The sequence below is a fragment of the Diabrotica virgifera genome, chromosome 5 (genome assembly GCF_917563875.1).
Source record: "Diabrotica virgifera virgifera chromosome 5, PGI_DIABVI_V3a".
Classification (NCBI taxonomy): domain Eukaryota; kingdom Metazoa; phylum Arthropoda; class Insecta; order Coleoptera; family Chrysomelidae; genus Diabrotica; species Diabrotica virgifera.
Genome location: NC_065447.1, coordinates 239150997 through 239168195, shown reverse-complemented (window position 1 = coordinate 239168195; position 17199 = coordinate 239150997). Strand labels below are relative to the sequence as shown.

General features: G+C 33.6%; 1 protein-coding gene across 4 annotated transcripts in view; it reads right to left on the bottom strand.

Moving 5' to 3' along the window:
- The window catches only part of LOC114343583 (anion exchange protein 2), a 732215-nt gene that overhangs the window by 232589 nt on the left and 482427 nt on the right, over nucleotides 1-17199 (bottom strand). For all 4 annotated transcript variants that reach the window (XM_050650923.1, XM_050650925.1, XM_050650926.1 and 1 more), the window contains one exon: nucleotides 6787-6967. In XM_050650923.1, coding sequence (XP_050506880.1) covers nucleotides 6787-6967 — 181 coding nt within the window. The remainder of the gene's footprint in view (nucleotides 1-6786; nucleotides 6968-17199) is intronic.

Genomic DNA, 17199 nt, shown 5'->3' with positions numbered 1-17199 from the left:
AGTGGTTATGGTTAGCTATTCCCCGTCTTGCTTTTCACATTTTACTTCAATACAAAAACTTTCCCTTTCATATCTAAAATCATTACGGAGTCGAGAGAAGGAGCAAATACGAAATTTATGTTAGAAATTAATTTTTTAAGAACAAAAAACAAGCTCGACGTCAATGTTAGCGAAATAATTGGGCCGCAGGACCAAGTCTTAATACATTTAAAGGAGTTTATAATCATGGTTAATTATGAAACATAATCATTAAACCATGTATTTTGTCGTTCCTCAAGTTTGTTTAAAATTTATCTGAAACAAATGTTAAAACATTGAACGAAAAAATGTAGCAACTTGGGAATACTGTGAAATTTATCTACAGAGAGAGTTTTATGTATGGAATGCCTCAATGACCTCAGAAACGGCTTGCACGATTTTATAAATTTTGGTAGCTAGGGGTTTTCTAATGCGGCCGATATTATAGTGGTATTTATTGTTGTCAGATCTTCCGTTTTTCTGGAAATCTAGTGAACTTTCTTATTTCGAATGGAACATCCTGTATCTTTTTTGCGTTTTGAAGTCCTTAAGAAATACTGATTATTTTTCATGTAATATTCCCTATAAATAAATGCCGTAACTTCGAAGTTATTGCTACACTTATTTAAAACAAATTAAAATATTCTTCTTCTTTGTTCGTTCAAAAAATATTCCTTCTTTGAATTATTGGGAACAAAAAGATCTGTTGTAATTTTTCTCTAAGTTAATCGTTTTCGAGCTATAAACAATTTAAAACTGAAAAAAGAGGAAATTTCAAGGCTCAAAAACAAAAGTAAAAAATATTATTTTTAAACTACGAAGGGCCTAAATTCAATTTCAAACCTTATTTTATCAGTTCCGGATAATAGGGCTTTTCATTCACAGTCATTTGTTTCGAGCTTCTGTCATGTGTCACATAATATTAATATATCTACGTCGTACGTTATTGGTATATACCAATGATACAAACCAAAGACGTATGACGTGGATATATTAATATTATGTGACACATGACAGAAGCTCGAAACAAATGACAATCGATGAAAAGCCCTATAGTGCAGTCACTGAATAGTCCAAGTAATGAAGCTTGAAATAGGACAAAACCTCGCAATTTTTACAGAATGGATCGATTTGCTTGAAAATTTGAAAGATAAGTAGTGGATAGTCCAAGGATCAAAATCTATATGATGCCGAAAGGCGCTTTTACCATGGGGGTGGTTGCCACCCGCTGTTGGGGGTGGAAATTTTTAATTATATTTTGACCGCAAAAGTTGATAAAAACGTTCATTCTAAGCAAAACATGTTCTATACATTTTTTTAATAAAATTAATAGTTTTCGATTTATTTGCTATCGAAAGTGTTAGTATTATATCGAAAAATCATTGTTTTTAATAAGTTTTCTGCTAATAACTCCAAAAGTTTTCGTTTTATCAAAACAACCTTACTTAACAAAAATGTACTATTTGAAAAAATAAACAAAATCGTCTTTTTTAATTTTCTTCAAGACCAACAGTTGGTGGTTCCTGAGACTCAAACGGTCAAATTTTACTCTTTTTATTTCGGTCTTCAGTAACTATGAACCTCAGTAGTGAATTGGTCATACGACTCAACAAGCAGTGCGCCGTGTATATTGTTAATCTGTTTCTTTTGTCTTTTGTTTTTGGTTAGTTCAATTATTTAATTATAGTAATCAAGGTATACTTTATTATATGTAAGCTCTCCTTTGTCAAATGTTAAATATTGTAGTTTCAAAGTCAAAAGACGGGAAAAATAATATGCATTTTTCGAGAATAACTTGTAAAAACTAATTTAAAGAATTTAAAAATATCTATCTATATAAATAAAAAAAAGTCTCTAGCTCAAAAATTAAGTGACTTATAATGAAAAGAATGTCAGTCGCTATTTTTTTCAGCGCAAAAGTGGTCGGAAGCAACCCCATAACCACCACCCTAATTAAAACTAGTCATTGACCTTATTTGGTCTTATTTATTTATGTATTATTAATAAGTTCGAGAAGTTTGACCCACTTAGAATGATTCGTTTAAAAAAAAATGAAGTTAACAGCGATTAACGAATTTTTGTAGTTTGGAAAAAATGGCCTTTTCTTCTGAATAGAAAGATTAGCATCAGAGATATGAAAAAATGTGCAAATATTAAATTGTAGCTAATTTAGTTCCCAAGAATTTGGTATGAAAAAATTTTTCTATGACAAAAATTAAGTGAGCTATTGACAATTAAAACTTGTAATAGCATGCAAAAGCCACCTTTACCAACCCTTTCAAAGTCACCATTTTTTGTGACTAAGCATTTTAATAATATCTAATATTAATAGGCTTATAGATCTTGTAAAAACCTACAAAATTATTTTATACCAAACTTTTTAAGATACAAAATAAAAAAGTTACGGTTAAAAATCAACATATTTTTTTGAGAAAAAAAAAAAAGGAGAAATTCAATTGTAAGCATAATAATGCAAGTTAGCGGTGTTTTTAGGCGTTGGCCTTACTCATTCTTCTTTATTTGTGTATTATTAATAGATTCTAGAAGTTTGGCTGGCTTATAATGATTAGTTTTAAAAAAACTGAAGTTTAAAGCGAATAACGAATGTTTGCAATTTGGTAAAAAATGCCATTTTCTTCAGAATAGAAAGATTAGCATCAAAGATAAGAAGAAATGTTTAAAATTAAATTGTAGGTTATTTAATTCTTAAGAACTTGGTGTAAAAAATTTTTTTTCTACGACAAACATTGAGTGAATAGTAAATGAGTATACAGTGGAACCTCGATAAGTCGGAATAATCGGGACCGTGGCCGGTCCGGGTTATCGAAAATCCGGGTTAGCCCAATAATATGGCAAAAATTAATAAAATACATATATAATAAACAAATACACATTATCATTGCAAAAACATGAAATACATATGCACAATACATCTAAATTACGTACAGTTGTATACAGTATTGTTTATTTCTTGGTAAAAAACTCAGTCAAAGTGAAAAAATGTTTGTTTTGTCTGATGAAAATCGGTCCGGGTTAGCCGGACTTCCGGGTTATCGGAGGCCGACTTATCGAGGTTCCACTGTACTATAGAAGAACATTGATTTTTTCCATACAAAACTAACACTTTCGATAGCGAATAAATCGAAAACTATTAGTTTTAACAAAAAAATGTATACAACATTTTTTGCTTAGAATGAATGTTTTTATCAACTTTTGCTGTCAAAATATAATAAAAAATTTCCACCCCCGAGATGGGGTGGCAACCACCCCCATAATAAAAGCGCCTTTCGGCATCATATAGATTTTGATCCTTGGACTATCCACTACTTATTCTCAAATTTTCATGCAAATCGATCCATTCTGTAAAAATTGCGGGGTGAAAAGCTTCGGTTCCTGGACTAGGAGGTTTTCACATCCGATTTCGTTAAACCTCCATCGATTTTCATGAAAATTAGTGAGTAATTAGAGCAGGGACGTAACTACGATGTTGGGGGCCCCGGGGCAAATGTGATCTGGGGCCCCCTACCGGGAGGTCTGGGGAATTTACCCCCAGCGCAAGGGGGATCCGGAAAACTGTTTGATATTTAACCCCTTGAAAGCGCATTTTCCCTCCTATGTGAACACCACACTCTCTCCTATGTGAACAAGACACTCTCTTCTTTCTTTTTTTAGCATGTCCTGCAATAACTATAAAATTAGCAGCGCTAATGATTACAGCTTCATCTGTATCTGACATTGCGGACGGATTATCAACGAATGCGTTCGTTCGCTACAATGTAAATGGTCTTACTTTGTACCGAAAGAATAACCAAGCGAACACCTACGAATTCGTTCCTTCGTTCGTGTTCACTTTGATTTAAAAGCACCTTAAGGTGCCTTAAGCTACTGCAGTGTGAGCCAAGCACACTCAATGAAGCTGGTCAGTGTACTGGTGGGACTGATCCTAATGTGCTCATTTTATCTTTTGTATACCTTTCTTTTCAATATGTGGTTCCTTTCACGTACCAAGATGTGGTCTGGAGTAAATTGATTAAGACAAAGTAGCTGGGACCTGGGGTCCCTATTCCGGTTGCATTTTAGTTTTTATTTCGCCAAAATAACTAATTTCCTCAGTCACAATTTATATGTTCACGAAAGGTATCGGGGGTCTCAGCTTAGCCCGGACGCCCCTCTTCCAATGGCATTTTAGGTTTTATTACGCCGAAATAACTAATTTCTTAAGTAATAATTTAAATTTTTATGTTAAGGTCTCGGGGCCCCCAGCTTAGCTCAGGCCTCAGGGGCCCTGTGCTCTTCCAATTGCATTCTGTTCCGCAAAGTCTAAAAGATTAATTTCCCCAGTGAAAAATTAAAACAATGTTGCGGTCTTTTTAAAATTGTGTCATTTGAAAATATTTTGTTGGGATCGGCTTTTAAAATACATATATTTATTTTTCCTCGTTAAAATCTACGCACGGGGCCCCCATTGTCGGGGGCCCCGGGGCACTGCCCCGGTTGCCCCAATGGTAGTTACGGCCCTGAATTAGAGGATACCTCAATCAACAAAGGTGACATGAAGTCAACTTGTATAGTTTTTGAGTTATTGATGAAAAATCGGTTAAAAGCATGCATTTTTTTAAGAAAAATTAAAATTTTGATCTTTAACAACTCAAAAAGTTTTGATTTTTTTAATAACCTTATATAACAAATTTTGCTTAGAATTTGTCCTTCTATCGAATTATGGGGTTATTTTCAATAAAATAATTTTCACCCCCCAGAAGGGGTGGCATCCCAAGGGTGGCCAAAGCGCAAGTTGGCATCATGTCACCTTTGTTCCTTGAGATATCCTCTAACTTTCATCAATTTTCATGCAAATCTATGGAGGTTCAACGAAATAGGAGGTACTAGTTCATATCCACCTTCAGTGACTGCACAATAAGTAATTTAGGCTTATTTCATTTTAAAACATTCGGACCTCTCATAAGTACGTCGGACCTCTCATAAGAGATTCATTAACAATTAAAAAACAAAAAATAAAACATGCCAAAAATTATTAGAGGAAGCTGATATCAAAGGTTTTAACTTTAATTTAGACACTTCGTAATTTCAAAAATTATATTTTTTCCTTGTGTTTTTGAACCTTGAAAATCATCATTTTTCGTTTTTCTTCAATTTTAATTCTTTATAACTCGAAAGCGATCAACTTTAGAAAAAAAAAATTACAAACGATCTTTTTTATTCCAACGATCCAAACAGTCTTAACATTTTTTTAAAATAAATATTGCAATAACTCAGAAATTACGGCATTTAGGTACTTATAGAGAATATTACATGAAAAATAATCATTATTGCTTAAGGACTTCAAAGCGCAAAAAATATACATGGTGTTCCATTTGAAATAAGGTGTTAGATTTCTAGAAAAACAGAAGATCTGGCAACAATGTAAATACCACCATAATATCGGCCGCATCACACGACCCTTACTCACTAAGCGAGCTCGCAAACCAAAAGCGATATCCATACATCGCATAACATACATTGCGGAAAGATACGCACTGAGTGTCACATCTGGTTTTCGGTGAACGAAGTTCCACCGAAAGTCACCGAAGATTCACCGAAAACCAGATGTGACACTCAGTGCGTATCTTTCCGCAATGTATGTTATGCGATGTAGGGATATCGCTTTTGGTTTGCGAGCTCGCTAAAACTTATAAAAATCGTGCAAGCCGTTTCTAAATTAATTGAGGCGTTCCATACATACAACTCACTCTATAGATCTACAGGGTGTCTGCGTAACTTGGAACCATATGGGAAACTTTTTTAATATCAATTTTACGAAAAAAAGTCATTCTTTATAAAGTGCTCTGCATAGTCTAAAACCTAAGATGCAATCATCACATATCAAATTTTGTCAACAGTATACGAGGTATGTCAAAAAATATGAATTTCGCTCAAGAGCAAACTACCTTTATATTTCAAAATATCAAAAAATTTTATTATGAAAAGTTATTTGTAATTAAAAACCATATTCAAATATGCAATAACAGCCTTCTACTTGAAAAAAAAATTTCTGAAATTTTCCTAAATTACCGATTCCGAACATCATTTTTATTTATTAGACATGTAATAACTCTTTTATTAATAATTTTAGGAAAAAAGTTATTCTTCATAAATATCTGTGCATGGTCTAAACCTCAAATATCAGTTATCCAAGTTTGTTAATTTTATACGAGGTGTGTCAAATAATATGAATTTAGAAAGAATTTCTAAATTATTTTTGAATTCATATTATTTGACACACCTCCTATAAAATTAACAAACTTGGATAACTGATGGTTGCATCTTGAGGTTTAGACCATGCATAGATTTTTATGAAGAATAACTTTTTTTCCTAAAATTATTAATAAGATTACATGTCTAATAAATAAAAATGATGTTCGGAATCGGTAATTTGGGAAAATTTCAGAAATTTTTTTTCAAGTAGAAAGCTGTTATTGCATATTTGAATATGGTTTTTAATTACAAATAACTTTTCATAATAAAATTTTTTGATATGTTGAAATATAAAGGTAGTTTGCTCTTGAGCGAAATTCATATTTTTTGACATACCTCGTATACCGTTGACAAAATTTGATATCTGATGATTGCATCTTAGGTTTTAGACTATGCAGAGCACTTTATAAAGAATGACTTTTTTTCGTAAAATTGATATTAAAAAAGTTTTCCATATGGTTCCAAGTTACGCAGACACCCTGTATATTCCGTGACAGATGGCCTAAAGGAACTTACCGTTTCTTTTTTTCTTTGAGCCCGTCCACGTCAAAGTCATCGTTTTCGGTGTGCAGAAACGATACTTTCTTCTCGGGTAATTCTTCCTCCTCATCGTTTTCTGGGCTGAGGTAGCTGCATGGATCGGATAATACGCGTTCTGACTCTGAGTCCGATCCTTCCTGTAGTAAATTACCATTACCTGAAACATAAAAAAAGGATAAGTAAAAGCAAGAATCATATTATCATGCCCGCACCGTTCCGGCACGTAGCGTTTCGTTTCCGAAAAATATTAATTTTAATGGTTTTAAATATGAACAATTCATACTGTCCGGAGCGTATAGTATCAGACAGCTCTTTGTAAAATCAGGTTTTTTGGAGACTACGCTACGTGCCGGAACGGTGCGGGCATGATAATATTATGATTCATGCTTAAGAAAGTTTCTACTTTATTGAAAAATGCTGTATGACTTTTACACACTTGAAAGTAGGGCAAACCGCCAACAGATGTATGTTTAAAAAAAACTGAGAGTGTGTAAAATTTCTTTTCCTACAGCCACTATTCAAAGCACTTTTCTGCAGTTTTATGTTAACAAAGTTGATATTCTTTTTCTCATAGGCATCTTTCAGTGAGTCACAGTTTTTCGATTTCTTTCTAACGCATTAAATTGTATGTGACAGAAAAAAAGGCACGTCCGTGATTACAGACATTTATACCATTTATTCTAGTTGTCGATAGATGGCGCTATACCTAATCGAAAAAAAAATTATTTACGAATTATATAATATATCTACGAATATAATCTGTACAATTTATAAGACTACAAATCAAAGAAAATACCATTCTATAAATGCAATAAGCTCAATTGATTTGTTTTTATGCCAAATTGCAAATAAAATGTGACAACTGTCAGATTTAACTAAAATGTCATGTTAGAATAAATGTTATAAATGTGTATTATCACGGACTTACCTTTTTTTCTAGCATTTGTGACGCACTGAAAAATGCCATAACGGTATATATTAACATAGAGTGAGCCTACCCTCCGCGCTTCCTGACGACAAGATCTCATGGACTTCTTTTGCGGTATCTCTTTCTAGCACATGTATCGAGAAACTAAGATGACATTAAGTGTGAATATAGGCACGGAAGGGGAGGACAACTGTCGCAGCTATACTATGCGTAAGAGTGAAACAGCACTAATCCAAATAAAAAAGATGGTGTCGTCACTTCGCTCTGATAAACACTCTGTCTATGATAATACATAAGTCTATGAAAAATGCCCATGAAAAGGACTTTATTTTCTCATAGTATAAGATTTATGACATTAGTGTGCAGAAAAGTGACGTTTCTGTGCCGGAAAGTGACGTTTCTGTGACGGAAAGTTCTTTTCTGCACAATACCATTACATTCCACAATAAAATCATAAATATAATTATATTATGTTTAGATGAAATGGTTTTATTTAAGATATTAGATCTGATAGTGATTTTCAAAAAAGAACCGATTTAACTCATGTCCAAGAAATTTGCAAAATTCGCTACTTCAACACATTATTTTGGATCTTTACATTTGGTATTTTACAAATAACTACCTTATTCTAAGAAACGTTATATGTATATTCTGTTTACATCTGTGGTTAAAATGTAGACAAATATACAACCTGTAAGACAATTATTATACTTAATTATCGAATAGAAATTAAATTATGGATGTTACAATGTTTTATTTTACAATTTTATTCTTAATAAACATTTTATAATTATCAATTAACCAATAAGGATTTAGCAACCTCAGGAAGATACGTCGAATGAAGTAGGTCTGGGGGAAATCCGTGACTGCATAAATATAACGTCAAATGTGACATTATTTTGTAATAATTTATTTAAAATAGTTTAAATTCAAACAAATTAAGGCAGTGCATTAAGTTTTTACGATTTTATTATTATATGATTATAGGATATTATTTTATGATTTCTGTGTAATTTGTTTAGGTATAAATTGTGATTTTTATTTTTAGCAAAAACTGTGGTAGTAGAAAAAGTATAGTGTGTAACACGTGCAGAAAGGTAATTTCTCACTCGTTTGAATTGCGGCACTCGCTTGCGCTCGTACCCCAACTTTTCAAACTCGTGAAAAATTAGTACCTTTCTGCACTTATTGCACAATATACTATTATTAAATTCAGCTAAGCACTTTCGGCAATAGCACATCCCATCATCAAAGCTTTCTATAAAAACAGGAGGTTAAGAGAATTTTTTATACAAATAAAATGGTTGAAAAAACTTAGGTCTTACAGACCTCAAAGAAGAGTAATTGTAGAAATACAATATAATAAAAACTTTTAAAAAATTGGATGCAGGGCTTCTGATCTAATGGTTTCCGTATACACGTTCTTTCATCATTTCATAAAAATGCCAGTGTAAAAGCTGTTTCCGTTTCCATGTGGTAGCCATTTTAGTATAATCACATCAGATGTGAAACACTTTAATACTTGAAAGGGATTTCACCTTAGATCAGAGGCTTAGCCCTGCATCCAATTTTTTAATATAAGTTGCTAAGATTTTAATATGTTGTGTTTCTCCAATTACTCTTCTTTGAGGAGTTTATAACCTGTAAGAAGTAAGTTTTTTTAACCATTTTATTTGTATAAAAATTCTCTTAACTTGTTGTTCTTTATAGGAAGCTCTGATGATGGCACGTGCTATTGCAGAAAGTACTTAGCTGAATTTAATAAAGAATTTGTTTACACTTTTTTTTTGAAAACGTACATATATTGCCGGTTTGACCTTCAAATTTTTATGTTTTTGAAAAAGTTAATTAATTTTTAATTGTTTTATTACAAATTATTAATGCATAAATTATTTACAAACAACTATGGAAGACACACAGTGTGGATTCAGGAAGGACAGAAGCACGCAAGACCTAATATTCACATTAAGACAAGTAAGTGAAAAGGTAATCAAGAAGAATAGAGAGATACATATGTGGTTCATTGACCTGGAAAAGGCGTATTACAGAATCCGAAGAAAGGACATATGGAAGACACTAAAGAAAGGGGAGTCGACAGACACATAATAGAAGTAATAAAGGATATGTACAAAAATAATACAAATACAGTAAGAACCAATAACGAGGAATCCAGAGAACTTACTACAAGTCAAGGCGTCAAACAGGGATGCGTGCTGAGTCCACTGCTATTCTCAGTGGTACTGGATGAAGCGATAAAGAAAGCCAAGAGAAGAATGAGAAAACTAACATTAGGATACTGGCAAATGAAACGGACTCAACTATCGGAGCTACTATTTGCAGACGACATGGTATTGATAGCAGAAAACAGAGAAGACTTACAGAACAATCTTGAAATCTTAGAAGAAGAATTATCAAACATAAATATGAAAATTAATACAGAGAAAATAAAAACAATGATAATTTCAAATACGAGGAAGACACAAGCAATATAATTAGACGGGAAACAACTAGAGCAAGTGGAATATTTTAAATACCTAGGAGTAATAATCGAATCAAATGGTAAACAAGACATGGAAATAAACGAGAGAATGGGACGAACAGGAAGCTTATTTAACGCTATGAAAACAACATTTTTGGGAAAAAAAGAGATACCGGAGAAAGTAAAAACGGCAGTCGTTAAATCAGTAGTTAGACCAACAATCATGTATAGCAGCGAGACATGGACATTGACGGGGAGACAAAAATCCAGAGACAATGCTATGGAAATGAGGTTCCTGAGGAAAATAGCAAACAGAAAGAGGACAGACAAAATACGAAACAAAACAATTAGACAAAACCTAAAACTAGAACCAATCAATGAAAAAATAGTGGAGGGGCAACTTAGATGGTTCGGGCACGTGTGTAGAATGTCGAACGAGAGGCTTACAAAACGAGTGTTCGAAACGAGAGTGCAGGGGAAAAACAAAAGAGGAAGACCAAGAGTTATGTGGGTAGATGAAATCAGGAAAGAAGTCGAGAAGAAGGGATTGACATTGGAAAGTGCAAGAAACCTAACGCAAGATCGGAAAGCATGGAGACTACAATGCCAAACTCAACTCCACCAGCCTTAAACCTAAAGGTAGAAAGGCTTAGGACTAAGTAAGTAAGTAAGTAAATTATTTACCTCCACCATACGAAATACGGTGGAAGATATCTCTATGGACACCAACGTCCAGTTACTAGTACGTTGCAATCCGCATAGTTACGAGCGGAGCGAAAACCTTGCCACTTTTATACAACTGGCAGTTGTAAAAAAGAGATCAGTTGCCTGTACCAGCATCCAGTTCCAGACCCGAGCAGGTTCCAGGAGGAACCATCTCTTAAGGATGGGGCAATGTTCTACAATCTATCTAAGAAACTAATTAATATTAGTGGGAAGCCCGAGCTTCCCCTGGCTTCCACCAGTGGCAAACTGTTTTGAATCATTTTGGGGTTCCACGATTATCTTTACATTTCAACTAAATTCAGCTTGTTCGAATGATTTTGAGAGGTTTAATGGTATTTTTGTCTCAGATGACTGGACTAAAACTATCATGTAACAGAAGTTATGAATACGTTAGTGTCGAAATAAAGGAGTACATTTTTTAGTTGAAAATAACTTTTTTGTTTTTTGGGCGATTTAATTTCTTTTTGCAGGGCTAATAGCCTAACATGTTGTCAACATGACTGGCAAGTTTGGAAGCAAAAATAACGTACAGGGTAGGACTTATAAAAAATTTATGTAACGGTGCATTTGAGCTCGTTGCAAATAAAAACTGTCTTAGCTATAATTAAACTGATATGCTCTTTTGGTAAGTTAACTATCCAGAACAGTTCAGTAAAAAGAAATTTATTCAAAATTACCGGATTCGCAAAATCTAATTTTTTTATTAAATTAGGAAAATGTAACATTTTAACAAATAACACATTTATAAAAACAGTTTAATAATTTTAAAACTTAGACTATAATATAAATGTGGCCACCATTAGTGTCTACCACTTCTGGAATCGTCTGCGCCATAAATTGATAGCACCATTTATTACACCCTGTTCAAAATTGTTCTAAACAAACTGCATTCTTTCTTTGAGCTGTTCGATGGTTTCAAATTGTTGTCCGACATACAAATTTTGTTCGAAAATCCCCAAATTGAATAGTCAACCGGATTTAGTTCTCACATCACACCTTTTGAGAAATGACATTTTTCAATTAAAAATGCTCTAGAGGAATTTCTCTCTTAAGTTGTACGTCAGAATACACCCTATTATTTTGGGTATTTTTAGGAGGCATAATAAAACATTTTTTCATCTGAAAACCATATTTTTCTAATGTCTTCACGACAGCGCAATCTTCTTAGTAGCAAATTATATCTTTCCAGTAGTTTTTCTCTTACATTGGCAGTAAGTCGTCGACAGTAAACTTTTTTAAATCTTTAAGATGGCAATCTTCTGATGTGCGGAAAATTCTAGTTTCTTTTGAGATTTTCCTTGCTACAACATATTGGCCAGGTTGCAAACTTCCTAAAACAACCCTTACTCTAACAATATTTTCTTCAGTTCTTCAGTTTTGCTTCCTTCTTCTTCCACTTTTATGTTAAATAGACCCATGGGTTTCCCTTAGATGTGTTGAGAACTTTCCTATCGTTCTAATATGCCAATTTTTCTCAGGAAATGCATTTACAATGTTTCTTGCGCCATAATTATATGTTACACGGCAAAATTTAATTAATAATCTGTCTATTAATATTCTTTGCTTAAAAGTGGCATTACGAACTGGCCAATTTACTTATTTAACTATAAATGTCAAACAAATGCCATGGCAACCTAAGCAGTCATGACTTATTAAGTAAAATTGACATATTTGAGCGTTTGAGAAATTCTTAAGACATTTAACAAAAATTACTGCTAATATGAGGCAAAAACGATGGAAAAGATGTAATTTAGTGTTAAAAGGGTTTCGTTCTGGTGAACATATTAGAAAAGTACTCGAATAAGATTTCCCAATTTAAGTAAAAAATTATGTTTTACAAATACGGGATTTTTTAAAATTTTATGGCGAAGGCGCGTTCTGAACATTATTTAAATAAAAAAATGATATTTTGCGAATCCCGTAATTTTGAAAAATTTCCTTTTTACTTAAGTGTTCTGGATAGTTAACCTACCAAAAGAGCATATCAGTTCAATTTTAGCTAAGACAGTTTTCATTTGCAACGAGCTTAAATGCACCGTTGCATAAATTTTTTTATAAGTCCGACCCTTACGTTATTTTTGCTTCCAAACTTGCAGTCATTTTGATGACATGTTAGGCTATTAGCCCTACTAAAAGAAATTAAATCGCCCAAAAAACAAAAAAGTTATTTTCAACTAAAAAATGCACTCCTTTATTTCGGCCCACAGTGTAGAAGATAATATAAACTAATAGTATGCAGTATGCAATACAATGAATAGAATATTTCGTAAATAAACAAGAACAGGTACAAAATGTATAAGTAAAATGGGAAACCTTCACCACTGAATACTAAAACACCGAAATTTCACCCGAATCCATTACATAAAGTTGGAATTAATTTTCACCAGACTGGTCTATTCATTTAAATTTCTAAAAGGGCTTCATATTCATCACAAGAAGCTGTCTGCTTGTAGAAAATTGGTACGCTCGAGCCAATTGTGTTCACTACTAAAAATATTATTTCCTCCAAGGAACAATAATACAATTTCGCAAGTTTGATAGTAAGTTCTAATCGATTTTCGTAATGGAAGTTTAAGCATAGACATATATATTATCATAGACAGAGTGTCATTCAGAGCGAAGTGACGACACCATCTTTTTTGGCTCTTTGCCAAAACTGTGTATCAGTGCTGTTTCACTCTTACACATAGTAAAGCGGGGTCCGGACAAATAATCCCCGGACAAAAATCCCCACAAATTATCCCTGGACAACAAATCCCCGGACAAATAATTCCCGGACAAAAATTCCCACAAAGAATCCCGGACAAATAATCCCCATTTTTTTTACAAAATATCCCTAAAAAAAAATCCGGACAAAAAATCCCCAAAAGATATTTGCTGCCGAATAGTTCACTAAAAGTTTTCCCGAAATTTTACCAAATTTCGAATTCCAATTCCACGCCGAAAACTTCAAATTTTACATGACAAAAACTGTGAGTTTTTTCAAAAATCCTTCATAGCGGCTCGGGGGGAGTTAGATGGGAAAAGGTCTGTAGGACGGCCTGGAAAAGGGTGGAAATATGCACTTAAAAAAGATCTGGACAAAATGGGAGTGAGACAATGGGAAATACATAGTGGCACAGGACCGACAAACATGGAAAGCAATAGCAAAGACTCTCGAAGAGTTATAACGACATTGATGATGATAACTAAATATTTTTGACGTTGAAACAAAAAGGAACAGGTTTTTTTGCATTACAGTCAAGATTATCGTTTTCAAGACCAGCAATTATCATCACGAATACGCAATGTTTTGAACATAGTTATTCAAAGCAGAATAAGCAAAATATTTCAGCAAATAATTACAACATGATTCCCATAGCCTTAACTCATTCCCAATATCTTCCACGATTTTTGAAAAAACTCACACTCTTCTGCCATGTAAAATTTGAAGGTTTCGACATGGAATTGGAATTCGAATTTTGGTAATCAAAATTACAATTGATACTTAATCCTAATTGCTATTCATTGTTTTCGTGCCGAAAAGCGGTTTCATCGCGATTGCTATCTATAACTCTCATGCACTGAGGCTGAAAAACATTTACGTCGATTGCATTTACGAGAAAACTTTTATAGATATTTTGTCCGGGATTTTTTGTGGGGATATTTTGTCCAGGGATAATTTGTGGGGATTTTTGTCCGGGATTATTTGTCCGGGGATTATTTGTCCTAGCTTCAGTAAATCTGCGACAGTAGTCCTCCCCTTCCGTGCCTATATTCACACTTAGCGAAAGGCCACACGGGCGATAAATTACGGCGCCGTAAGAGCAGTAAACCTGACGAGGCATTGGTTGACTAAACCAGCGGTTCTCAATCTTTTTGTGTCATGTACCACCAAATCCTTTTTATTATTTTTGGTACCACCTAACTGAAATACATATCTAACTAGGTGATCTAATTAAGAGGAAACAGTAGCGATCAGCAGGTAGCAAAAACGCGTTCCGCGTAGCGGAACTAAAATTTTTTATTTCATTAGTAGTTCCAAAATGACACAAAATCTAGGCATCGGATAAAAAAGTTTATTTGAAGAAAATGTATTTTTTTGTTCTTATTAATGGCGGTACAGGCTCGTTTTTTTAATATTGTATTTAATTACAGAGTAAGTTCCACATATTAATATATTTTTCAAATTGGGCTCTGTACCGCCATTCTTTATTATATTACGAATAAGTGTGCCAAATATCTCGAACAAATATTCAAAATTACAGCCGCAATCTTGGAACGCGTTTTCGCTACCTGTTGATCGCTACTGTTTCCTCTTAACTATAATAGTGGTGCTGATTTTGGCTGTTTTTGCGTTTTGTATGCCACCTCAAAAAATGAAATGTACCACCAGTGGTACATGTACCACAGATTAAGAACCGCTGGACTACACAATTGTAGAATTGTAGATGAAATAGGAGTTAGTCAACCAATGCCTCGTCAGGTTTACTGCTCTTACGGCGCCGTAATTTATCGCCCTTGTGGCCTTTCGCTTGTCATGTCATCTTAGTTGCTCGATACAATGTGCTAGAAAGAGATACCGCAAACCAGACCAAGAGATCTTGTCGTCACGAAGCGCGGAGAGTAGGCTCACTCTATGTTAATATATACCTCTATGAATAATTGATGGATTCGACCGTTACTTGATGGAAGTTCATTTTATCTAACAATAAAACACTGAAAACATTTGTTTTCTATACTTCCACAAAATTTATTATGACTATTTGACTACAGCTGTTTAGGCAGAGTGCCTTTCTCAAGTGATTTAGTTTACTATGTGTTTGCCTTTTTAAAGTCTTTAACTAAAGAGGTTAAGGAGTGGGAAGCTGTTTGTCTCGAGTTGGTCATTCAGAATTATATCTGTATTTTTCAATTCATTAATTTCCATAGATTCTAATAAAGATAGCTGAAGGCGTTTATTTTGAATATGCAGAATTTTAAACTCTTCTTAAAAGAATGATTATGATCTAGAAGGTGAAGTGCGTATGTAGAAGTGTCTGTTTTTCTATTGTTGAAAGCCCTTTTGTGTTCTGCTATCCGTTTGTCAATGGTCCTGCCAGTTTGCCGATGTAAGTTTTCGGACAGTCACCACAAGTTAGTTTGTAAACACCACTCTGTAGTCTGTAGTTGCTTTCTCTTTCGGCTCTTATTGTTCTTAATATATTTGCTTAAGTTATTGTTAGTTCTGAAAGCTGGTGTTATTCCTTTCTTTTTTATGCATCTGACTATTTTTGTTGTTATCTTGCCAGTATATGTGATAGAGCAGAAGGTACTGGGTTCTTTCTGTGGTGGTGGATAGACTAATTTCAGGGCTTTCTTATGGAGTTTTTAGTTTAAAATTTTGTTAATTGTTTGTTCGTTATAGCCGTTGTTTACTGCTATTTGCTTAATGATGTTGAGTTCTATTTCGAAGTTATTTTTTTTTTGTTACATACATAGACTGACAGAAATTCCCATGTCAAAAAATAACTGCGAAATAGAACTGAACATCATTAAGCAAATAGCAGTAAACAACGGCTATAACGAACAAACAACAAAATTTTAAACCAAAAGCTCCATAAGAAAGCCCTGAAATTAGTCTATCCACCACCACAGAAAGAACCTAGTACCATCTGCTCTATCACATATACTGGCAAGATAACAACAAAAATAGTCAGATGCATAAAAAAGAAAGGAATAACACCAGCTTTCAGAACTAACAACAACTTAAGCAAATATATTAAGAACAATAAGAGCCGAAAGAGAAAGCAACTACAGACTACAGAGTGGTGTTTACAAACTAACTTGTGGTGACTGTCCGAAAACTTACATCGGCAAACTGGCAGGACCATTGACAAACGGATAGCAGAACACAAAAGGGCTTTCAACAGTAGAAAAACAGACACTTCTACATACGCACTTCACCTTCTAGATCATAATCATTCTTTTAATGAAGAGTTTCAAATTCTGCATATTCAAAATAAAGGCTTTAAACTATCCTTATTAGATTCTATGGAAATTAATAAATTGCAAAATACAGATATAATTCTGAGTGACCAACTCGAGACAAACAGCTCCCCACTCCTTTAGTTAAAAACTTAAAGGCAAACACATAGTAAACTAATTCACTTGAGAAAGGCACTCTGCCGAAAAAGCTGTAATCAAATAGTTATAATAAATTTTGTGGAAGTATAGAAAACAAATGTTTTCAGTGTTTTATTGTTAGATACCTCTATGAGTTTAAGTTTGAGTTTAT